Here is a 25,929-nt window from a genome sequence, read left to right on the forward strand (position 1 = left end):
AATTCTGAAAAAAAGATGTATCAATAAAGGAATTTTAATGATTATTGTATTTTTGTAAATGAATAGTAGCACTTAAGTATTTATTGTTTGATTTATAACACATTGCTAAAATACCACCTTAAGGTGCCCACCCCACATTTTCAGACATAGACCAATCACCCCCCGCCCCAAGTCACCTGATTTCGCTACTGCCATTTTGCGCGGAGCGTCCGGCAGATAACTGTAGGAAAACTGAAATTATTCCTCTGTGAAATATGTCATCGACGAGATGTTGAATTTGCATGGTTAGGAACAATAACAGTGCAGCTGCCATTTAGAGAAATATATAATCTTTCGCATTTTAAACATCTTAGAAATTTCAGGAAGGAGGCTGAAGGAATTTGAAAATGATACTAAGTAGCTAGCCTAATCAAATTCTGCGATGTGGCTACCAGTAGCTATAATGTGAATTGGGCCGTATTTTGCTGCTACCTTACGAGTTGGACGTTATTAAACCACCAACTTAATTTGGTTTTGATTCGACTTGTTTTATTTTTGGAATCCGAAATCAGTCTTATTCACGCAGCAATTACATGGTTAACCGGCGACACGGGAGGGTAGCAATCACCATAGTGATGTCCTATTGCACGTATTAAGGGTAGGTCCATTTAAACAACGAAATTTCGATTTGCTTTTGCTTTATTTGTAACGGTGGACTAATCATATCAACGCGCAATCATTTGCCCTTGATTGTCTCTTTACTGGTACCCAGTTATCTGAATGTCAGTGCATCCTCTCGTTTCGGGTCCGTATCAGGATAGGCTCCCGTTCTGTGCACACAGAAAACCGACTAAGTGGACTCCCCACCCCTGCAGTGAATACATTTATTGAAAGACGATTTATTGAAAAACATAATATGTCGGGACAGTCCATCACGGACCGGATCGCCGCGGCTCAGCACAGCATGACTGGATCGGCCATCAGCAAAGCCGTCTGCAAGGCCACGACGCACGAAGTCAGCGCACCCAAGAAGAAGCACCTTGATTGTAGGTTAAGTAGATAGCCCTTCAAAATGTCAACCGATTCATTTCGTATTATCGCTTTGTAACGAGGTTAAGCGATAGTGATTTGGCCTTTATTTGACTCTGATCTTGTGTATTTTCTGTCGGTATTTACAACATATTCTGTACAGTTAAAATATTTTTGGATTATTAATGAACAGCGATTATCATACAGAATATCAATTTTATTGAAGGTCAGAATAGCCTATATCAAAGATCATACAAACTGCACTTGCAGGATCCAGTACTGGAAGCCTTAAGTATACCATAGGCGTCTTAATGAACACTGGCCAGCAGTATGCAGACAACACTGAGTGTGGGGCCTCATTGTAAGGATCAGTGCTGCATTGATTTGAGAAATGTCATGACGTAAATTTGTAGATGTATATAGGCTGGCTGGGTTTGTTTGATTTAATGTATGTGTCTTATTATAAACATATAGCCTTAAGTAGGTCTTTCAGGTAGTGAGAAGCTTAAGCAGGAGCTTGTCATTTCAGAACTAGTTGACCATTAGAAAAGACCATACACTATTGGTATGTTAAGACAAAACTATTTATTTGTTTATATATAACATTATATCATTGTCTTTTGTACTTATATTTTGTATTTATATTTGCTAGAGCTTTTCAGTGTTTCACAGTCATTAATAGCCTTAGGACATCCAATACAGAGGTGCTTAGGCTCACCATATTTCGATATATGCCTAATTAGAATTTGGATTCTAAATTACCAGAACAATTTACTCATACTACATGTTAAATGTTTGCATGTTCACTTATTCATTAATTAATTCATTGTAAAATCTCCCCCCAATGTGTCCCTCAAGTTTCCATCATGTTCATGCAGAGAAATACTTGATTATTCTGTTTATTCTGACTTTTATTAGTTCAAGGGTTAAACTAACCTTGCCAGCAAGCAGAACAGTAGGTGATATTAATCCAGAGAGTTTAATCCTGAATCAATCCTAGCCAAAAACTGCACTAGTGCTGAAGGATTGGGTAGTGGATCGACATGTTCTGAGGTCCCTCCACTCACACTGTGGAAATTACATTGTGCCCTTGAGTAAGGGCACTTAACCATCATGCTCTAGGGTAAGGAAACATTGTGCCCCTCTTCAGCATGTTCCAGGGTAAAGGAACATTGTGCCCCTCTTCAGCATGTTCCAGGGTATGGGAACATTGTACCCCTCTCCTCCCTATCAGTTTACCTTTCCCTCAAAATGTCCTCAATTACTGTACCATGAATAAATAGTTTCTGGGCCTATATGAACATTATAATTTTCCCATACTTTAATGACCAGAAATTGTAAGGTATTTCATATGCGTGGTCTCCCAAAGTGAATTAAATATAAATAAAAAATATATTTCCATTCTTTGCTTTTTACATTTAAAAAAGGCCCAGCTGTGGAGGTTTCTGGGGACCAAACTTAACAAGTCAAAATAAGCTTTCCTTAAATTCACAAATAACCTCTGAGTGAAGTCGATTAAAGGACCAGGTAATCAATTCAGCTGTCAGGTTCAGAACACAGATATGCCTGAGGGATATAAGGCAGTGGACTTCAATCCAGTTCTTGGCAACCCCCTCAGCCATATCAAGTTTTCATGCAGTTGCAGCTCCCAGTATACCTTGGCCAGGTAAGAAAAAGCTATGTAGCCCTTGACTATCTGGTTAATGTGCATGAGGAGCGGGAGCAGATGAAAAGCCTGTTCTGGCTACCCTTGGACTGAGCTGAGAATCCCTGATATAAGGAAATAAGCTTGTCTGTATTAAACACTTGCTATTCTACAAAAATACAGTGGGACATATGTGTTTCCATGTATAAGTGCCTCAATATATACTTGTGACTTTATTATGAAGTGCCCTCTTTGTATCTGTGTCTCTGTACAATGTCTAGATTTGATGCACTGCACCAATGAGCTGAGTGTGAGTATACCTCATTTGGCTGACACGCTGATTGAGAGGACATCCAATCAAAGCTGGGTTGTGGTGTTCAAGACCCTTATCACCACACACCATCTCATGATGTATGGCAATGAGGTAAGATGTCAACTGCCTTAGTGTACTGCTTTGTATTTCATGGGTGATGGTTATTTATTAATTAATTTATTTATTCTTTCTTTTTTTGTGCTAAAGTGCTGTAAGGTTTTTAGTTCAATTTAAGGATTTAAGATGTAAATATATTTATAAATGTGAATAAAGCAAAGTGAAGATTCAGAAACACTGTGTTCTTCTTAGCTGATAAGAAGGTTATAATGTTTAAACATGATGTTTTTATTTTATTCTGACTGATGTAATCTGACTAAAAAGTATTGTTTTAATTTTCCATTCTGTATTGATGTTTTATATTGATAGATATATTGAAAGCGGTACTAAGTCAAATGTTTTATATCTTTCCTTCTAAACAGAGGTTTATCCAGTACCTTGCATCCAGAAGCACACTCTTTAATCTGAATAATTTCATAGATAAAGGTGCATTACAAGGTGGGTAAGTCTTAAACATGAGACCATTCTGTAGGGATCTCCCTTGACATTTGATTTAGATAGTTCAGTTACATTTACAATGTATTCTGTACTAGGTTATAACATGTCCACCTACATCAGACGATACAGCAGATACCTTAATGAGCGAGCAATGTCCTATCGACTGGTAGCAGTTGACTTCACCAAGATGAAGAGAGGGTGAGTAGGTTTATTTCATTTTAATGGGATTGTTTCCAAAGGCCCAGTGAATCAGAAAGGGGTGATTAACACCTGTGTAATGAGAACGGACCTGATAGGCATGAACATGTAAATACAAACCTCCTACAATTTTCTTCTTTTGTACAACCTCCTGTAAGCTCTCACTTCTCTGTAGGATTGATGGAGTGATGCGCACCATGAGCACAGAAAAGCTGATGAAGACTCTCCCAATCATTCAGAACCAGCTGGATGCCCTCCTGGACTTTGAGGTAGATGTCATGCTAGTTGTCTGAGATCTAAAACATTGGAATATGGGCAAAGAGAAAAAACAAGTAATTTCAGAATTTAGCTAAAACTGATGCATACATTGTTACAGCAAAAGCAAAAAACTCAAGCAGAAGCTTTTAGACCGTATGAATTTTTAAGTTGTAAAACTGTATTATATTATTATCAATAATTTATCACCATTAGTTCTAAAACTGCAAATAACAACCCGTCAGATTTAAGGAACCTACAAGAACATGCTTAGAAGTGTGCTTAAGAGTATTACTTCGCTCTAGGCCAGCTCTAATGAACTGACCAATGGTGTGATCAATGGTGCCTTCATGCTACTCTTCAAGGATTCTATCCGCATCTTTGCTGCTTACAATGAGGGTGTCATTAACCTTCTAGGTAAAACAGTACATTCCCATCAACGCTACAGTGGTTTGTATTATTTTCATTATATGAAAGTTTTACAGTGGTTAATCATTTATCACATTGTAGTATATGCTGAAGAGGTTTTTGGAATGTGTGAAATACTCAGCAAAGAGCTGTTATAATAAACCCTGTTTTTCACTTCAAAGAGAAGTATTTTGATATGAAGAAGCATCAGTGTAAAGAGGCCCTGGAAATATACAAGCGGTTTCTTACCAGGATGACCAAGCTCTCAGAGTTTCTCAAAGTGGCAGAGGTAAAACGCTTCTAAATACTCTCAGTGCATGGGTTGATTGGGCTTTACCATGCAGGCCCCCCTTTTTTTTGATGACTGCAACCCTTTGCCTTCCGGTTCAACTTTTATCAAAGGTTCCCCTTCATGCTGCCTGTTCTGGTGCCTGCACTGCATGTGATAGCGAGATGTCTCTCAATCTATCTGTCCCTCTCAGCAACACTAAGAACAATGCTTTGTTATTCAGATGAAGACCAAGTGTTCAGTCTTACAACTTAAATTTGTCAACAGTGTTTTGACTTTTAAGTTATGCAATCCAAATGTAGGCCACAGTTGTCGATATTGCAAATCACTGACTGTGATTGGCTAATGACAAGGCAGTGAGCATTTTTGTGAAGTTTCATATCTTAATGCTGCATGGCTAAACCTGCACTAAATAGTGATGTATACTTGACACGCTGAGTTTAGAAAATGAGATGTTACACATTCAAAGAAATCATGCTTTTTGGCAACTGTGCTGCATTTTGATGGCTAGACCTTTTTTCTTTTATTTATAGAGCATATTTTTTTGCTGTGTATGAAGATATATTGTGGACAAATACTAAGCACATCCTTCTTGATTTCTAGATTTTGTTTTCTCTTTCTCTTTTGGCTGAGTAATATGTCTCTTCAGGAACTGGGTGCAGTACTATCCAAAAACAGACTAAAGTTGACTTTAAGAGCGCATTTCTTTATTTGTATAACAATGTGTGTATGCCATTTTTTCTTGTCTTTTTTTCAAAGTCAACATTAGTTGTGTGTTTCTTTTGGATGTTTCTCGCCTAGTCATATGAGTCTTTCATCTTCGTTCACATGACCTAAAAGTGGCATTTCAGTGTTTTATCACCCATTAAACCAACCTCCAAAATCTTGATGTCTATCTCTGTGTACATTCACTTGTCCATTTTTTCTTTAACACTCACACTCACTGCATGGAGTAATGGCTCTTTTCCTTTATATTTCTTCCTACTTCCTCCACATACCTCTGTTCTGTTTTTTTTTTTACCTTTTTTGTTTCACATTTTGTTTTCCGTTCTCCTCCCTCCTTTCCTTTTTTGTGTCACAGCAAGTTGGAATTGATCAGGTTGACATCCCAGATCTCTCACAGGTTAGTGGCACATTTCATCTCAATTTCTCCCATGTGGTTTCACCCTAAACTCTCATCATCACCTCACCCCATAGACTCCCATACCCAGACTCCATTCCTTTATGATTTATCCCTCATCTGTCAGACTTTTAGGATAGGGGCTTCCAGAAACTTACTCCATACCCGCGCTCTCCCTGGGAATCTGATGTGCTGTTTTGCATTTTCTGTTTTCATCAGAGGTAAATGGGTACTAAAGCTGGTCTCTTTGAACCTCAGAGAAGCTCTAACTTAAAGCCAATGCCTTGATTGTTGCCATGTTTACTAGCTCAGCATTTTTTTAGGAATGAAAGCCATTTAAGGCTATTGAGGTACCGTCTCATTGAGATTTAGTGCTTGCTCTTTCTTACTGAAAGCTACCATTTCTTACTGGTTAATCCATGAGAAATTTGATCGCTTCTAATTCCAATACTGATTGATATATAGCTAAATGGTGTTTGTGCCAGTGAACCCTTGACTTGCTGTTTGTGACTTGTATCCCATCATGGGTATGGCAGTCACCAATTGCAGACAGCTCTTAAACTTTAGGCACTCACCATTGCCATATATCTCTGCACTGGTAGGGGAGTCTGCTTGAATAGCTCCAGGAAGAGCAGTGAATGTGCACAATTAGAAGAATGCCTTAAAACTGGAGCAGGGGACAAAACTCTGCCTGGCACCATCTGAGCATTATAGTCAGCAATGACGGCAAAAATAGGCCTACAGTTTGTGCTGGACTTTGCTTCTCATGCCAATTACACCAACTGACAGAGGGTTGCTGGGCATACATCTCCCCCTTCAGTTTGCCACCATTCGGCATTTTTGACATTTTCATTTACATCAGACAGGGACTCCTGAAGGCCTTGGGCTGGCATACTACACAGTGGTACTTAACCATGTCAGAACATTTTAAATGGAAGGAGTACCTTGTTTACTGAAGCTGCAGCAGTATTCAGAAGGCCTATGCAATATCCACATGAACACTCATTAGATAGACATCATGGCCTTTTGTACACTCCTACAGCCATGTTACCCTTTTCCTTAACTTCTTGCTACTTTTTATTCTCTTTTTTGAATAGCCTGTTGTTTGTTGCATATGTTTCAGATTTCTCAGTGAGCTTTTCCTTGTATTGTCTCTTCCTTAGAGCTGTTTGTCTGAGAAATCTGTTCTTTTGTTATTCATGGAAATCCTTCCTCAGATTGGCATGCATAGTGGACACATTCCAGATTGAAAGGCAAATGTTGTGTAAGAACAAAACCTTTCTCTGAAGAGTGAATGTTTTTTTGTAAGCCAGTAGAGGTTACTGGTTATGGTCTGTAGGAGAAAATGTACTTCACTTGCCAAATGACCCATGTTCTCATCCAGCATTCGCCTTTCTCACAATAACCTGCTTTGGCTTCCAAATGTTTTTGTATTACCCTCCTTGAAGATCTTCACTGAGCAATTTCAAATCACAGTACACAAACTAAAAAAAAGACTGGTGTATTTTATTTGCTGCAATGCAATCATTAAATTGAAATCCAGGTGGAATCCAAAGGTTACCAGGTTCTGCTGTGGCTTCTTCTATCTGTGCATTTTGAAATCCTCTGCATGGTCAGAAAAGACCTCCTTCTTGTAGGTCAGCCTAGTACTTGTGTCTCATAGTCTGAACCACCCTTTGAGAGGTCCTTGAGCTCTGTTTTCACCACAAGCCGTGTATGAAGTATCAGAAAACTTGCATGGGAAATAACACATTTTGCATGTATAAGCGCCTCCTACCTGAATCCTTTTTGCTTTGTCTCCCTTTAATTTCAGAGGCTCATAAACACTATTAGGTTATCTCAGTAATGCAGACCTTCCTTTTGTGACTCTCTGTGTGTGTGTGTGTCTGTGTGTATATGTGTATGTATATATATATATATATATATATATATATATATGTATATATATATGTGTGTGTGTGTGTGTGTGTGTGTGTGTGTGTGTGTGTGTGTGTGTGTGTGTGTGTGTGTATATATATATATGTGTGTGTGTGTGTGTATATATATATATATATATATATATATATATATATATATATATATATATATATATATATATGTATGTATGTATGTATATATGTGTGTGTGTGTGTGTGTCTATGTATGTCTATATTTGTGTGTGTGTGTCTGTGCATGTGACAGAGAGAAAGAGAGAGAGAGAGACAGTCTCAGTGTGCCTGTGCACACATATGTATTATATGTGGTGTGTGGTGACTGTAGGACTATAGGTTCATGTTTTTGTCTGATTCTGTGTGACTGTGTAAGAAATAGAATACTGTACTCTGTTTACATATTCCTTTTGTGACTGAAATCCCTCTTTTGTCCTCCATTGACACCACCACCAGGCCCCAAGCAGTCTCTTACAAGCTCTGGAACAACACCTGGCCTCTCTGGAGGGAAAAAAAAGCAAAGAGCTTTCTACTGTCAACAGGTATTTTACCCTGAAGCAGTTTATTAGAGTAACAGGGTTCACCAAGTAAAATAGGCACTCACAGTGAAACTTGTCCTCATTGTACCTGTAGGTGCTTACAGAAGCCTCAGTTCTACTCCTCCAGGACAGAAATACTCATTATGGAAGTGTGAAATGGGTTTTCCTGATGCGCATTGTAAAACCGATTCCCATAATGCATTCAGTGAGAATATTCTACACAAATATGATCATACTGAATCAGATTCTCATTTACAGTAGTAAACCACAATTATTAAGAAAAACAGATAAATCGAAGGAGCCTTATGATATAGACCCTTAAACTGAAAAATGCCTGTCTAATGTTACAGGCAGTTCTGAAGGAGAGCTAATCTGAAGCATTTACTGTTGCCTCCTGTTTTTTAGATTAGCATCTGCATCTCTGCTTCTAGACAGTCTTATTGTTTTTTATCTTTCCCATCTACAGGGATGAGAAGCAGCAGGAGGCGGAAAGCAACAGATTACAGCCAACAAAGGTGAATTCTTTTTCACTTTTGTTTCTCTCTTGTCTAACTTTTCAAAGAGCTTTCAGTATAATGCTTCTCTTAAATGTACTTGATTGCTTCTTTTACATTTCTGAATATGTTAAATGACAGTATAAATAGAAAATCCGGTCAGTATGAAGTATTTATTGATACATTTATCTTCTAAAACCTTGCCCCAGGGAGTACAACTCAAAGATATTGGTATGCAGACCCCAACAGTCTCCCCCAGTGGACAGTCTGTGGGCAGTGCCAATAGCAGCTGCACAAGCAGTGGTACCACTGAGCTCCTCTCCAGCCCACCAGACCTACCTATCACAAACGGGTACAAAACTCCTGCCCATGCTGTCCACGCTATGGCTGCTTACATCTTATTCTAATTCAGAGGGGTGGCCATGGATAATTTAAAATGAGTATATTGTTACTACATGGTATTCACTTCAAAGAATTCTAGTTTAACAATGATACAAAATCCAGAAAATATAACATTTTTGTGACCCTGTACTTTGACATCAACAGTGTGCACAATTATACCAGTGATCATTTCGATGTCCAACACAACCTCAGCATTCCCGTTCAGACCACCACCCTACCAGCCAATAACAACGGCTGGGGAGGTGAGAGCTACTTCCAATGTCGCAAACATTCAGACAGACTTTTGCACACATTAATTTTCACTTTTAAAAGGAAAATGTTCATATATAAGTGATAACCATATAATTTAACCTTTTTTCCCTCTCATGCAATTTACTCTGCATGGCTGGTACTTCTCTGGGTGAGTAAAAAGTACATAGCTCAGTCTAATAGCTTATAGGTTCAGAGAAGGACATAAGTAACCACTCTCTCTTTCTTGCCCCTCTGTCTACTCTCTCTGTTTTAATCTTTTTCCTGCTTTAGGTTATTTTTTCGCTAGGACCCCTGCTGAAGCCCAGTATCTCTTCACAGGTCCACGGCCAAGGCACACAACTCCACAATGGAGGAAAGTTACTGACTAATGACCTGGACTCCTCTTTGGCCAATCTAGTGGGCAGTAGGTCTTTTATTCATTCCCCCTGCATTTATTCAGTCTACCTTTTTGTATATTTTCTGTCTGAAAATGTTTTGTGTTTTATTCATCATAGATTTGCACTTTGGACCCCCACCCAAAAAGTAAGAATTTAGCTATTTTCTTGTAAAGTTGTATGTAGTAATTTGTGTAAATGGGCCGGGATAAGGCTAAATTGGCTGCCAACTAGCAGGTTTCAGTTGAAGTGCAACTGTTTTATGTTCAAAAACTCTTTCTCTAATGTCAGAGAGTGCTGTCAAACACACTATAACCACTAGTGATATACTGAATAATGGTCTAGATGGCAAGCTGTCTGCTCTCTGTTCAGCTTAATCAACACAGTGAGATGTAATGCATTTTACTTTTGGCTATCATAAATAGCTACATTAAAAAAAGAGAGGGATAGAGAGAAAATGGTTTATTATCTTGTCATTAAACTCCTGGGAACACTTTGTAGATCCTAACAATTACTTATTTTCACAAAACTTAATGTTCAAGTATGAAGTTTTTTTATGATTAATATATGTACATTAATCAGACTCTTCCATGAATATGAAGAGACAAAAACAAGCTATTTGAAACCTCTAGGTTTTACCTAGTACTGTGTACACAGGACTAAGCAGCTTTTAAATAATTTTTGAATTAGTGAAGTTGTTCCATGCTGCATTTGTTAGGCCAGAGATGCAGTGGACCCACCTGGAGAAGAAAACCGCAGGAGCCTCTCACTGGCAGTCTAAAGCGATGAGTGGGACTGCCTCGTGGGGCCACACTCACCTGGCCCCTGCTCCCATCCCTGTGCCACAGATGGTAAAACCATTTGCTCTATAAACCTGAATGAGTCTTGCACTCTTATCAGTGTATCATCAGAGGTTTTTTGAACAGTGTCACACAATTGAAACAAAGGAGAAAACATAATGAAAACAGTGGCTTAGAATTTGTGTTTATCTCAGTACAAATAAAAAATGTACAATGCAAGCTAACTCTCTACCTCTTCCTTTCTTTTTCTATGTATTTGCTGCAGAATGGAATGATTTATACTGGCTATGTAAGGCCCCTCACTGATTTCTTTTCTAATGTATTTTTTTTGCTTGTTTCTTTTTTTGTTTTCCATTAATATGCACTAACTTATTAACTTATTAGATTTGTCATATATATATTCATTCTACCTTTTACATTCTACCTTTTAGGCACCAGCTCCGGTAGCATTTCCAATGACAACCCCCCAAGTGCCTGTATATGGGATGGTAGGATTTTTTGAGAAAAAAAGAAACATTGCTTAGATTTATTGACATTTCTTGTGTGCTGTAATCTCTTGACATAAACCCTTAAACTGCCCCAAATGACAGTTAAAAGAAGAATTGAACATTTTCATTAATATTAGTAATAATGTTATATTCTACAGTTTCTTTTGCAAACCGTTACAATATCTGGGTTTGATTTTTCATAGATTCCTCCTCCCATGGGCCAGATGGGTTCAGTCCCCTTAATGGCACCCCAGCCTGTGATGTACAACCAGCCTGTGCTCCGCACCACCAACCCCTTCACCCCTGTCCCCGGAACTCAGGTACTGTATTTTATTGGCCCAAAGCAACTGACTTACCATAATGATAACTTTAGACACCATGTATTTTATCTTGTTTTTCCATATTTTTTTATGCCTATGCTATATCCTGTTTAATGAAAGGTTGCAGTTGTGAAGGTTGCAGTTGTTGTTTTTTTTTTTTTTTGCCAAAACATTGTTTTGAGCAAACATGTATTTCCTTATTTCCAGATGCACTTCATGTAGCACTGAGGAGAACATTGGACTGACAGTAGCGCCAGAGGAAAAACATCAACCAACCCAAAACCAAATATGACAAAGCAGACAAGAAAAATGGTTTAGAGACTGACATGTTCATGTGCCATTTTACCCTTATGCTGTGTGTTTGTAGCATACCCTGCCCGACAACATTACATAGTCCTGTCATTTTACATGTTATCTTTAGTTTTTAAGTGTCAAATCTAGTGTTTCTAGATGGCCCTCTTAGATGATGTCACTGACTGATGCAAATGGAATGACGGTGTATAGTGAATTGCGGTGGAATGAAACAATGTCATGATGTCAAGCCCTCTGCCCAACCCCACTCCCTTTGGAAAAGTGATTGTTGTAATCGTGCACACTTGAATCAATGTTTATAATGTCTGAACCAAGCCACGGTTTTGTATGCACATTGCCTGAATAGTGTTTCAAACCAACCACTGTCAGTGTTCATCATGCCACAGTTGTGGGCCTCCCAAATTCCTGAGTCTTGAAGAAATGTGTACAGGTCACTTTTTTGTACATTTGTCTTGTCCCTAAACATTTTGGACTTCACCTTACAAGTTAAAGCTGTTTCTGCATACAGTAACTTGTAATGTTTCATTCAGGTATGGTAAAGGTATGGCTGTATGGATTAAAAACAAATACAGCAGTATGCTTGTGTGTATAATTCTGTTTTATTAGATATTTAACTATTACTGACTGTTTAGAATGTAGGTCATATATTGACCTATCCAATACCTTACTGAAAATCCTTTAAAATGAGAAAGCCTTAAATGGGGGATAAATACAATCAGAATTCACAAGCGTATGGATTATAAAATATATACATTGCTCCATCTTTAGATTGTACACCCATGAATCTGGCCTTTTCATTATTTATCAACTTAAATATTGGACATTTTGTTACTGCAGTTTTAATCAAGCAAAAACAACTTAATCTCAAACTTGGTGTTTCACTGGACAGCACAGGACCCAGTAGGAACGAAATCCCCAACATAAGTGGCTACAGCTTTATACAGTTAGGTCATGCTTCCAAAGCAGCTACTAGGTGCACTGTCATAAAGCAACCTGCAGATGATCTCTTTCCAGGAGACTGCTCCAAGGTCTTTCAGCAATAGAGTAGATATGGTGTCTGTCAGTCATTTTAAGAGGAAGTGGATATTTTTCTGGAAGGAAAACACCTACTTTTTACAAATATCAAAACTAATGATCCCAGGGAAATTAGGATATTTGGCACAAATTGTATTATTCTTATTTTTTAAACATTTGTTCTAATTCGCCTTAAATCAATCTTTTTTTCTTTCTTTTTTTTAACAAAGGTTGCGCGTCATGCTTTGGTTTGTATGATCACATAATTGAAGAAAGCCTATGAATACAAAGATCCTAGAACTCTTAGAAAGAAACTTTAATGAGCAGGCTTTCTTGTATTACCATTATTAGTGGTATTTAGTAAACATTTCCTTTTCCAAGTCACATTAGATGTTTCATCGTGATTTGCATCTGAGCTTGGTGACTATTAGTCTTTGCCAGTTCCACGATATAGGGGCTTTGCTGATGATTGGGTAAAGTTGAAGCATATTATGAACAGATATCATTTGATCAAAAAAGGCTAAATCATTATTTGGAGGTCATTTCAAACAGGCTAGTTTCATTTTGGAAGGTGGCAAAACCTTGAAAGAATTTCTCCCTCTGGTGACTGGGAGGCAATATGTGATGCCCTTTATTTCATCCTAACGTATGATCCTTAGTATATTTACAGCATGACTGTAGACATATCCAAAATATTTATATTCATACCCTAAATGATGTCTATATTGAACAAAAATCTTCCTATAAATATCCACAAATATTAAGTGATAGACCCTTTGAAACACCTGTTAAGAGCTTATAAAAAGCCTTTCTAAGTTAGGCTTTATTGAGAATATGTCTCTTGCTGTTCAGGCAATCTAAATGTCAGGAGTTGATTACAATTATAATTTATAAGTATGAAACCATTTCTGTTTTTAAATATTTAGAGTCTTATATCATAATGCACTTAAAATAATTGCTAGGTACTATTTTCACACTAACCATTGTGAATTGTATAGGAAAGCAGAAAGGAGGCAGCATATCTCATTATTTATTTACAAGGTCCTGTTGCAGACTTCATATATTTAATCTCTTTTAACAGTAATGCTCATTTATTCACAAATAAGACTTATTTTAGAAATGTTCAGTCATTTGGTCAAAGGGCATTTAGAATTTGAAATGCCACACCTTTGAAAAGATTTTCAAAAGTCCCCTAAATTACATTATCTGTCACTAAATAACAAAGCCACCTGTCAAATGCAGCAATTTTAGGTCATTGTTCTGAATTTAGTAGGAGTTTTAGTTGACCCCTTTGCTTTATTCAGTGTATATTCTAGAACTTGCCATGTTATTTATTAGAGTTTACATTATTGGTTATTTTAACTTGTTTTTTATTCACAAATATTTACATTGTTAATTTTTAGAGCAGAGAGTTATTATGTCTCAGCTGGGCTCCCTATCTGACATAGGTTGATAAATATGCGTGTGAGCCAAACCTGGTCTTTAGAGAACATGTCGCTGGCCATTTGCGCAATCTTTTCCACGTGAATGATACTTCCCACACTTGGAATGTCAACCTCACTCATCATGGTCAGCACCAGGATTGTCTCCACCAACAGCTGCCTATACTCTGGTTGTGGAATGCAGTTTAGCACTGTCTCCACATGCACCACAAATTTGATTTCACCTGGGGTCATCTGATTTAGTGAACAAAACATTGGCACTTATACTAAAGAGATATAATTTCACAATACCTTTTTACAGGAGACACATAAAACTGTACAAAGCCAACAAAAACTCACTAAGTTGTTGTATTACCTCTCTTGTAGTTGATGATGGAAGGACAAAGCCCTCAATGGAGAGCCCATGACACTACAAATTAAAAGAAAAACAGGATTTTACAGTTCAGTAGCTCCACAGAGCTAGTGTCTAAAATTACTGTGGCATGGCTTAACTAACCTTCTGCAGTATCTTCCAGACGTTTTGGTAGAATCCCACAGGTACTCTGTTGAGAGCTCCATCTAGGCGTCGACGGCGAAGCCACTGGCCTTGTCTGCTGTCACACACTATAGTTGCTCCTAATGAACTTTGAAATGACTCAATTACTGGGGGTTTGTACCTCTAAAATATAATAGAACATGTTATGATCCTCTCATGATCAACATTTAAAATAATTTCATGGCAAAATAGTGCCAAAGCATTATTCACTAGTACCTTTGAGCATTTCTTAACAACTTTACTAAATTAGCCCTTACTGGTTTTTGATCTCACACAGTACTCACCCCTGATTCAATATTGTCGATATCCAAAGAATGCACTGATAAGGGCTAAAAATATAGAAAAAGAGACATTAGCGATAGGTTAGTTTTTTCATTAATCAGAGAGAGTGGTACCAAATCATACACTCTTACCAGCTTGATGTCAGACTTTGGCTTGCTGCTGCCTTTCATCTGATCTTTACCAGAACCATGTTTACTCTTGTCATAGATAGAGATGGCTGGGCTTACAAAATTTCCAGTTCAGCACACTGACTCAAAAAGAAGACATAAATTGCTAATATCTATAAAAGCACATCAACAATCACAGATACAGGATCTGAAACAGAATGTGTTTCCAACTTGCAATGACGATCAAATAATGAATGAACAAACTCACTGCTTCTCTGGACCCCAAACTCTTTGCCTCTGAGGATGTGAAGGAGAAGGTTTTTCAGCTCAGATGGGCTTAGGTTTATCAAACTCTCTGTAGCCTCCTTACCTTATGTTGAACCAAAACAATAGATGCTCCAGTATTGTTGACTAGGCTCTCCCATGAGAACATAAATAATATTCACTCTATTCACTGAACACCTAATCAAAAACACCACACCATATTTCCTACAATGCTTTTCCTACAATGCATAGATGCAGTTTTGGGGGCCAGCAGGGGAATGGGCCCCCCAATGGTTCCTGCTAACACTACTCATATAATGTGTTAGGTTGGGCGGTGTGAGCAGTGTCCCTCCCAAAGCTGAAATGAAACCTATGCCACTGTTGGTAACTGAAAACAAAATCTGTTGTAGTGCATGCATTTGTTACCACTGTGCTAAGTAAATACCAGAGCATTTTAGGGACTCAGCCAGTTCTGTGGCCATAACCTGGATAATGAGACCAATCCGGAGGCGAAACATTTCATTGAAAAGTTTTGGCTGGGTTCGGATGCTCATGCCCAGGAAGACCATTATCTCTTGCCAATCAGGCACACAAGTTTCAGTACTTCCATTTTTAAGATCAAAAAGTGGATGAACTTTGATAGATAAAGGGAGTGATTAAAGGAAAGGCCAACCTGAGTGAGGATTGCAATTGTGAGGTTCTTTTCACTAGCTTTATCAATAAGCCTTGCTAGCTTGTCTGGTGTGGAAATAAGAAAAATTCAAGTAAATGAATGTTTGACCAGGTAATATCTATTGTATTGTATACAATATGTCTATTTTGTATATGTTTGTGCATGTGTGTGTGGGTTTGTTTGTTTTTGGGTTTTTTTTTTTGTATGCTGTGAACTGACACTGATATAGTTTTCTCTCGTGGTTCAGGAGGAAGACCCACTGTCAGATGTTTCTGGTGTGAAAGCAAGTCTGTACAAGCCTGGTATTAGCCAATAACACAGAAGCCAATTAAATTATATCCAACAAAATATTCAGTGTTATGTTATGTAGTTGTCAGTATAGCTTTTCGGCAGTTTTTTGCTAATTTAGGACCATTATTATTCTGTTTAGGTTCTACTACAGAGCACAGTTTAAGTTCTGTTACAGTGAGTAAAATAAAAAAACAACCAATCTGTGATCAGTCGCATTCAAATAGCAATCAACTCATCCAGTTCTTCAACTCTCCTGCGGAGCACACCACACACCATTCGAAGAAGGCCCCAGTGTCTCAGATTGCCTGCCTTTTCGTACAAGTCACTCAGAAGTCGCTTCACTGTCCAGCCTTTACCATGCAGCCTGGTATCCCAATCCATACCTCTGAAAACACATCTAAAGACATTTCAGCTTTCCCAAAAGCCAGGTATTATATAATGTCCCACACAGTAATTTCACTGTGCACAGAGGGGCCCGGGTTCTCACTTGTCCTTATAAAAGATGTACAAGATATCAGCCTGATCTTGCAGGTTTTGGCTTTGTTTCAACATCTGCACCAGGGCTGAAAAGTCAATCATACCACTCACATCTCTGGGCAGATTAACTGAAGGACTGACTCCTGTCTGAGGGACCTAATCAGAGGTAAAAAAAAAAAAAAAAAAAGAAAAAAAGAAAAAAGGTGAAAGAGACAGTTTATTGACTACACACAAATTAAAATCAACATACATTTTGGACAGATTTATTTCAATTTACCTGACTTTCATTATTCAGAAGGTGAAGGATTGGTGGTGGGTCACGGAATACTTTAGTGGGAAGGTACATATGCACATCTGTGAAAGGATGTCAACAAAGTGTTACAAATTCTAAATGTTACAAGTTCTAAGCCGCTCTGCAAGTAAAACTGTAGTGTTAAATAAAACAATGTTTACATAAGATGAATATGGTGGGTTTCTGATCTCACCAATCCCAATATTCTCATATGAATATATATTTTTCAGGGTTATCCAAAAAATGTATTGCTTTCCCAAGACACTAAATGTCCTGAGTTTTTTTTTTGTTGTTGTTGTTGTTTTTATTTTATTTGATGTACATTTTAGGAACTTTGATCTAGTGTTAATTGTCCATGATCTGGAGAGTGGATATTCCACTGTCTGTGGGTGTGTAATTGATTTTGCCATGTACCAAGTGCCTAGGTGTCTTGATTTGTGGGAAATATGTCCTAATCATTTATTTAGTTAGGTGCAGTGTGGAGGTTTTATGTCAGTCAAAAGTAGCAACTCTAAACTCACTGTCTGTGTTTAGTACTTTGGCCTTGTGAACCAGAGACACCATGTCTCGAGTCTTTCTCGCTGCAGCTTTAAAGCAGTTGAGTCCTTCTTCAATGGCACTGATGGGACTCTGCTGGGGAACAGCAAGCAGGTCATCTTTCTCTGAGAGAACCAAAGCAATGCAGTATAGCAAAGCAAAAAGTGTGCAAATCAGCTGACTCTCTCAAAAGAATTAAATGAGTGGCAGGCACAAAGTGATCTTGTCAAAACATTGTCAAATCCACATCTTCTTCTACAAGGAGCTGAAATGTGATAGAAAAATCCAGAAAATAATGTGCACTCACCACAGTCCATGAATGTGAGATGAGCACAACAGGATGTGTCCAGAAATGCTGCCAACTTCCCAGTCTTCACCCTGGATGTATCAGTCAGATATTTTCATATAAAGTTTTGCATATTTTTCCAGTTCTGGCAAGTACCATCTAAGACATTACCTTGCTCTTCCATAGTAACCATCCTGTAGCTTTTTCAGGGTAGCCAGTACAGCAGGGTCCATTTGTTTTTGATCGTCACCTGAATGTACCAAAATCAACAAGTGTCATTCTCCATGCTTTATCAGTGGTTGCTGAGTTTATTCTGAAGTGCAGAGTGAAGACTCACTAAGCATTCTATGTGAGATTGGAAAAGCGACAGTAGGCCTCCCAGTCAATCTCTAGCATGAGCAGAGGTAGGAGATGTCAATACGAAGCCTCTCCACAATCATCTTATTATCCAAAGCCAGGTAAAACTGTTAGGGGTCTATAAACTGAATGCAATACATAAATCAAAACATATGATACCAGACCACATGTAAAATCGGAGAATTGTATATTTGATACAACTAAAGCACTGTTCACTAACAGCATTTTATATGATTTTCAAGTTTACTCACTTGAGGGGTAAAAGAAAAAATTGTATTCCGTATGATGTAGAATTTTGATGTCCCCAGCACACCAATGCAGCGGTAGGGTCTCCACGTCAAGCCTAGCCTTTGATTATGGCCTATGAAGGCATGATTTGGCAAAAATAAAAAGACATTATTTCCCACTTACCCCAAATTTTATTAATTAGCTAAAACATATTTGGTCTCATGTTTTCTTATTTGATTTTGTGCTCGAGCTACAAGGTTTATTGAGTTGGTGACAATGGGAAGCTATTTCACCCAAAATCTTTTTCATATATAAACAAGCCAGTACGTCACATTGTGAATTGCCTCACCTTGATGTGATTCAGAATGACATACTGTAATCTATAGAAATGAACAGAACTACAGAGTTCTGCAGGCTGCTGTGATATTTTGGGTGCAGCCATACTGGATAACTGGATTCAGTTAAATTCCAGGCTAAATAAAGGCTAAATTGTACAGGGAAGCCAAAAGTGTACAATAATGTAAATCTATACTATTTTACAAAAATCAATATAAAATTATGCAACAGTTAGTCAGACCAAATAATTTGACTGGACAAGAGACATTCCATGAGTGGTGATATAGAGTATAACAGTCTCAGTCCTTTTGCATAATTATTTGTGTTGGTGGAGCCAAATAAAATAATAATAATAATAAAATGAACAAACAAATCAGATTCATTTGTCATTATGTATTTGTATTATTATTATTTGTATTATTGTTAACTAATACATGGTGCTTGTAGAACTGTTGTATAAAGGGAATATCACACTCAAGGTCGTGCAGTTATACTGAATATCAGCAGGCTACGATTATCATCAGCTGTGCTGATATTCAGTATAAAAGCAAGACCTCGAGTGTAACATTGCTTAAATGAAATTATATATTTGAATGTATAATGTATATATTTTTAATGGTTTCCCTGTCTAGCGTCCTTGTTTCATTTTCTCTGTTCCTGTTACTGTCCTTGATTTAGTTTTCTCTATTTCATTAGTTTCGGCTGTTTCTTGTTTCCCTAAGTTACCCCTCCACTTGCTTTGTATTTAAAACTCGTGTTTGTTTAGTATTGTCGCTGTTTATGATCATATCCTGTGTTGTGCTTGTACGCATCTGATTTGTCCTAGCCTCCATTTGTTCGCACAGCCCATGTTTTAGATTAAATAGCTTCGAGGACTTGTTACCTACATTAGCCTCATAGGGGAAAATAATAACCATAACACTGGGCACCAGACAGTCATGTCTTGGCAGTTTGATCGTATATGCGGTAAGTTAAATTGTGTGTGTAAATTCTTCTTTTTTTTTTTGCTTCACCATTCTTTTAGGAAGACCATAGTAAACTTTCACCCTGTGTATATTATATATTTGTTTGTTCCTTGTTTACCCAGTCTGGCATAGATGTGACTAAGTGGACTCTGATTGGATGGATGTCCTCCAGAGTCTCAGAGTCAATACCATGGTTCTGCAGGAGCTGTTTTATTTCCTCTGTCTCAGCCAAGATAGAAAAAGAGATGGAACTTTAAACTCATACCATGACCACAAGACACTGTACTTGTATATTAAAACACAAATTGCTAAGCAATAAACACAAGAGCAAAATGTTGGGTAAAATTGTAGGAAGTTGCATTTGCAGACATAATATGTACTCTTAAACAACATGGCATTGTTACCATACATTTTAACACTGTTATTTACCCTGAACCACAACATCAGGTTTGGGTATAGTGGTTAGGCGTCTGTTGAGTGGATCAATCTCTCCAGCTGCTAAGAATCCCTAATAGATCGATATAAATAAAGGCATTCAGATGATTTTTCTTTCCCATTGATCATGTCGAGACTGTTTCATGTGAGTGTACCTCAATTCTTCAGAAAAAAACTGCAATAGATATTTTTATATAATTAGCCAAGATGAAAGAATAATTACAGATTACACATATGAGGCACCAAGACACAACCGATTTCACAGTACCTCTGTCAACAAGTTACCCAAAATATAAAGTGATTGGCCCCATTTCAGAGGGCATATTCCCACTGGCACTCGTTCCACAGTGTGAGGACTGACATATTCTTCATCCACCTTATTCAAATTAAACAAACAGTGTTAGAATTCAAGGACTCTTGAAATAAACCAGTTATCCTTCTTAGAGAGGTTGCCTATCTGACACTCTTTAGGTCCTACAATGTTTTATTTGTACTTGTGATTATTCTGTTAGGTACATATTTGACTGTATTTTTCTCACTGTACTTACCTTATCTGGAGGAACAGCATAAAGCTCAGGAGCAAGACGCAGGCCATCTTTGCCTTTGATCATAATGGCTTCTAATGCATCTCTGTACTCCTGCACCTGTAGTATACACCAGACAGACACATGGAAACAAATACAATATCATTTTCTAAATAAATGCATTTATAATTCCCCAAAATGCATAGTGATTTTTACCAAAGTATTTTTGCTGTAATCTCTTGAGACTCTGTGCTTTCAAATCAGAACACCGTAACTGACCGTTTTAGATTAATGTAAACCCACTGTCCTCATCCAGGCCATTTTCATCCCCTTTTTTCCACAAACTTACTACCATTTGAAGACCCTTCTTAGTTTTCAAAGTTTATTATTTCTATCATGCTAAACTGCAGCAGTAGGACAAATTGCTCACCTGTTCGACATTATTGATGAAAATTCCATCTAAGGTGAGACAAGTCCAAAACACCGGCCATTCACACCATTCACCATGTTTTCAAAGCGCTTCAGCTCGGATGACTCATAGTATAATTGATTGGGGTCCTTAATAAACATGTAAAATGTCCAGTTTTGTCTAATACCACACATGTCTTTATCTTTTCACCTTTGGAAGCTTTTATGCAAGACTAAGACTGCCTAGGAAAAAAAATAGAATGTTCTGAAACATAAATAATGTATTCGTAATTCAGTCTTAAAAACGCATGCACATAAAACACAAAATAGATTATTACTGATTTCACCTCTTTTGGGGTTTTGTGACCATCTCTGAGGAAACGACAGCATCCATATCTTCCCTATGAAAGAAGAAAGTGATGTACATTTGAAGAAAAATAAACAAACAAAAAAAATCCACACACAAGTACTAATAAATATTTTTTACTAATAAGCTGCTTTTTTGGTTGGACTCAGATTTCATTATAACCTGTAGTCTGGAAATAAAGTCCTCCTTAGTAATATTAACAGTGTCAGTGTCCTCTACAGCAAAGGCTGGGTATGAGATAATGGACAGTACACCAGCGTCCACTTCTTTGGATGTGGATGCCCTAGGCAGTATCGAGCTCAGGATAGACTGTTAAGAGACCATGGAGGAGACAATAAAGCATTAATGCCTTACTTTCTGAGAACCTACTAGTGGGTCAAGACTCTTATTCCTCAATTGTGTAACTACATACCTTTCAAATTCAAATTTCAGTGCAACTGAATAATTCCCTCTAGTTACTGAATAATATACCTTATGATTAATAAGAGGTTAAGAAGGTAATTGAAGCATTAACTATCACAAGCTACAGAGACAGGAAATACACTGAATTACAGTACAGCTGAAATAATTTGGGACCTCCTCTCCTATATGTTATGTGTGGGAGGGATAAAACAGACACTTACTTGGCAGCACTGTATGTCATCAGCTAAAGCATGAACTACTGACTCTGGGCCACCATTGCCACCAAAAAGGTTCAGTCCATCCAAGGCCTCCAGAGCAGCCTAAAAAAAAAAGAGAAAAAGAGAGATGAGAGTGAAAAAGTGGAAAAGTGAGGCAAAAAAGTGAGGCGAGAATGAAAAAGTGAGCTGTGAGCTTTGATTGTTATGACCTTCTCTCTATATATATATATTATAAATAGTCTATATATAGTTTTCAGAGTAATACCACCAAAACTAAGATACCTAGGAGACATATAGGTTGAACAGAAACAGTATAAGAAACCACGGCCATTTAATGACCAAGACACAAGCACAGCAGCAGTTTATAACTGGTAACATTCTATACCTACTGAACTTTATCCTTTTCTAGTCATCAATGGAAAAAAAAATATTATCTTACCTGGTCACAGAGTATTGTTTTTTGAACCATTCGTGCATAATTGTCAAGTTTCACTTGAGAATTACTGCGACTTCTCATGATGTTTAGCTCCAAACCTTGCTAACATTCTCTCTAAAGGGCTTCTAAGCACCTTATGTTACATTATCATTTATCAGGCATGTAAGACAAGCAAATGTCAGAGTCTGGGAGAGGGGACACCCTGACCACCCATATGCCTATCTGTTACACTCCATACCAAGTTTAAAAATTATAGTGTCAAATTAAAGTGTAATATCAATAAAAAATGAATAGGCCAAGGTTATTACGACATGACTTTAATCATGTTATGTCACAACAGCAATGGTAAGTTACATCATAACAGAAAATGTAAAATAACTTACAAGTTTACCTGCCATTTATCCTTAATGTTAATGTGTTGTCAATGGGAAACATTACAAATTACAATACATTACCTTACTTTGCATTATAGAGTAAAAGCACTGTTAATTACAGTGTACAATACTCATTAAAAACACAATTAGATTTTGTAAATAAATAATGGAAACTAGATCAGCAATTGATACAGAATAAATTCTAATAAATTCTAATTCTAAAGAATTAATGTGTTATTACACTGTTACTGTTACTGAGTGTATTACACAATACATAACACTAACCAAATGTCACTGAGTGCTGGCTCTTAGCATTGTCATGTTGTCATACCTAGTTTGCTTCATAATTGTTGTGGTATTGCAACTACAAGGCCTACAAATATAATTAATATACAATACGGAATTTTCAAATAAAGCACCCACATAATATCTAGGAAAAAAAATACTTGGAATATTAATTTGAGATTGATATCAGTTGTTTATTGCACATGGGATTCAGAAGTATGAAGAAATAAACAAAAGTCACACTATGTTAACAGTGGTTCCACAGAGAATTAGTAATTGAAAAATGTATACTTCTGTTTATTACACAAGGCACCTGTACATTGTATACATACATAGAGAAGGCCATTAACAGTACTACAGTAACAGTACCTTTACAGTACAATCTTGTGCAAATAATTTAATTCCTCAGATGCAGGAAATTAAACCCATTCCACAGATACCATTCACCATTTAACACAGACCATAACTTAAACATCATTAATATATTATGTTGGAATAACTTATAATTGCTATTCATCTTAGTAAGATAGGTATAAATATAAATTTTATTACATGTATTAGATCTACCATGTCCTCCTTCAATACATTAATTATAGCTAATGTGTCCTCCTCCATCTGTCTCACCATACCTCCTCGCCTCTGGAACTCTCTCACACAAGATACATGTAACACTGACTCCCTAACATCAAATCCTGCCTTCAGACATACCTTTTCAAGCTATCTTATTCAGTTTGACCCTGACCCTAATGGTTACATTTAAATTAAGTCTACACATATGGTGTTTTTATACTCATGTGTTATACTAACTTATTATTTTATACTGCTTCTTTATTTGGTTTATTGAAGTTTATTGATATATTGCTGTTCTGTTGCTTTTTTAATGTGTTTGTAAGCTGTCCTTGAGTGTCTTGAGAGGCTCCTATAAACAAAATGCATTATTATTACACTTAGATCCTAAGACCCCAAATACATGTTCTAAAGGTTTCAGGTACAGTACAATCAAAATTAACAATCACATAAATAACCAAGATACTTTGGGGATAAACAAAATATGAAAATTGCAAAAAATGTAAATACAGATACAGATACAGCAAATACAAAATTCTTTCAGGATGATTATTAAGCACATGATTAATCATATAGCTACATTCAGATCACAGACTGCTTACAATATCAATATAAAACTGCCCTCCTTTTTGAAATCTGTGTAATACTGCACTGGTTGATTTTTTTTTTTTTCATTAATTCTTTAAAATAAAGAAGCAGTTTATAAGTTGTACAAAACATTTTGTTGCTGTTGCTGCATTTACTGTCCAAAAGGATCCTTAAAGCTATCCACTCAAAATCAATAAAAATACTTTTGTTTTCCGTATTTAGTTCTAGAATTTGTATTATAAATCTACTCATACCTTAACATCTAAACATGTTATTTGAATCCTTTGTGCATTTTAATAACTGGAGTAGCAGATGTGTAATTCTGTTCATTACTTCTGTGGCTGTCCAGATGTGTTATGAATGAACGGGCTTGTTGAAAGAGCAAAAGCCATTCCTATGGACAATTAGCAATATATAGTTTTTGATTAGTTTTTTTTTATTACAAATTCAAAAATAGATATTCCAGTACTAAATAAAGATAATTAAAGACATATATATGCAAATATACATAAGCAATCTGTAATGATAAAATGATGTCTTCTAAGAAATGATCAAACTCTTCCTTTACCTGCACAGTCCCGTAGAACACTCTATATGGTCGTGACAGTAAGCGCCACGTGGTTTACTTGCCAAGATTCTCCACACAGGTGTCATGCGAGCCTTACGGTGCAGTACAGTATCTGACTTCTGAAGACTTGATGTTGCTTCAGAGGTTAGGGCTGGTGCACTGAATACCTAAAAACACATACTAATGTCAATACTGAGCAAATAGTTGTTCTAGAAGAAGAAGCTTCGAAACAGGGCAGCTTGCAGAATTTTTCTTGAGAAGAAAAGTGTAAAGCAAGAAATTATTTTACATTGAAGTAATGTATCAGGGTAATATCCTCATTTGAAAATGAATAAAACAACAAGTAAAACAACAGTTCAATGCACTAGTTTACGGTCCCCACTGACAGTCTCTCTCAACTTAGAAAGGCCATAAAGATATGGGTAAAAGAATCAAGATTACCGGATGCACTGAAAAAATCAAAGCCAATAGACACAGTCCAAGTACTGCCTGGCTATGCACTTGCATGTCGGAGGCTGACTTATAGAGGCTGACGGGCATAAGATCTTATAGCTGCTTGAGAGATGTAGAGATCGGCTGAAGCTAGGAACCGTGGCTGCCTTTAAAAGCCCACAGAGCAAGACTCTACCCTGTCACCCTTCTTTCCCCTCTTCCACCCTCCTCACTCTGATGGCCACGGTGAAATCACATGTTGGGCAAATATTTGATGGTTGAGATAAGACCTACAGTGGCAGCCAGTAATTTCTTGTTATTAGGCTTTTGAAACATACGGTGAAATGTTACATATTCTGATGGCGTGCACACAAATAGGAACACATTTATATCACAGCAAAAAAGCCAAGTTTGTAACTCAGCGAGGCAGCATTGTACTATGGATTATAAGATTTTGTATATTTTTCTCTAAAACCTGTTACAAAATCCATGTAACTGAAGATAACTTTGACCCCAATCCACATGATAGTTCACTGATG

General features: G+C 37.2%; 2 protein-coding genes across 6 annotated transcripts; one reads left to right on the top strand and one right to left on the bottom strand.

Annotated features, from left to right (window-relative positions):
• The first annotated feature begins 211 nt into the window (after positions 1–211).
• Positions 212–12,277, top strand: LOC113575261 (phosphatidylinositol-binding clathrin assembly protein-like). Of its 5 annotated transcripts, none has more exons than XM_027006678.2 (20): positions 212–637; positions 796–1,025; positions 2,935–3,077; positions 3,446–3,521; positions 3,617–3,719; positions 3,895–3,988; positions 4,280–4,391; positions 4,565–4,671; positions 5,753–5,794; positions 8,176–8,261; positions 8,725–8,773; positions 8,962–9,104; positions 9,299–9,396; positions 9,693–9,809; positions 9,901–9,928; positions 10,499–10,631; positions 10,846–10,869; positions 11,012–11,068; positions 11,272–11,388; positions 11,596–12,277. In XM_027006678.2, the coding sequence occupies exons 2-20, from the start codon at positions 896–898 to the stop codon at positions 11,608–11,610; spliced, it is 1,674 nt and encodes a 557-aa protein (XP_026862479.1). In that variant the 5' UTR covers positions 212–637; positions 796–895; the 3' UTR covers positions 11,611–12,277. The 5 variants fall into 5 exon arrangements, with proteins under 5 accessions (XP_026862479.1, XP_026862487.1, XP_026862471.1 ...); XM_027006686.2 differs by having other exon boundaries at positions 822–1,025; XM_027006670.2 differs by having other exon boundaries at positions 212–1,025.
• Positions 12,278–12,578: 301 nt separating this feature from the next.
• Positions 12,579–22,609, bottom strand: phka1b (phosphorylase kinase, alpha 1b (muscle)). The gene is given in 30 exon segments (XM_035527123.1): positions 12,579–12,718; positions 13,882–13,906; positions 14,190–14,390; positions 14,512–14,565; positions 14,653–14,814; positions 14,976–15,020; positions 15,105–15,220; positions 15,349–15,450; positions 15,790–15,918; positions 16,014–16,088; positions 16,229–16,316; positions 16,534–16,693; positions 16,796–16,941; positions 17,063–17,139; positions 17,599–17,739; positions 17,922–17,992; positions 18,072–18,150; positions 18,238–18,382; positions 18,509–18,618; positions 19,905–19,931; positions 19,934–20,044; positions 20,216–20,294; positions 20,490–20,597; positions 20,770–20,865; positions 21,176–21,241; positions 21,244–21,303; positions 21,501–21,554; positions 21,683–21,829; positions 22,144–22,242; positions 22,580–22,609. Coding segments are annotated over 30 exon segments (2,943 nt in total).
• Positions 22,610–25,929: the final 3,320 nt, after the last annotated feature.

Source organism: Electrophorus electricus, chromosome 6, assembly GCF_013358815.1.
Source record: "Electrophorus electricus isolate fEleEle1 chromosome 6, fEleEle1.pri, whole genome shotgun sequence".
Taxonomy (NCBI): Eukaryota; Metazoa; Chordata; class Actinopteri; order Gymnotiformes; family Gymnotidae; genus Electrophorus; species Electrophorus electricus.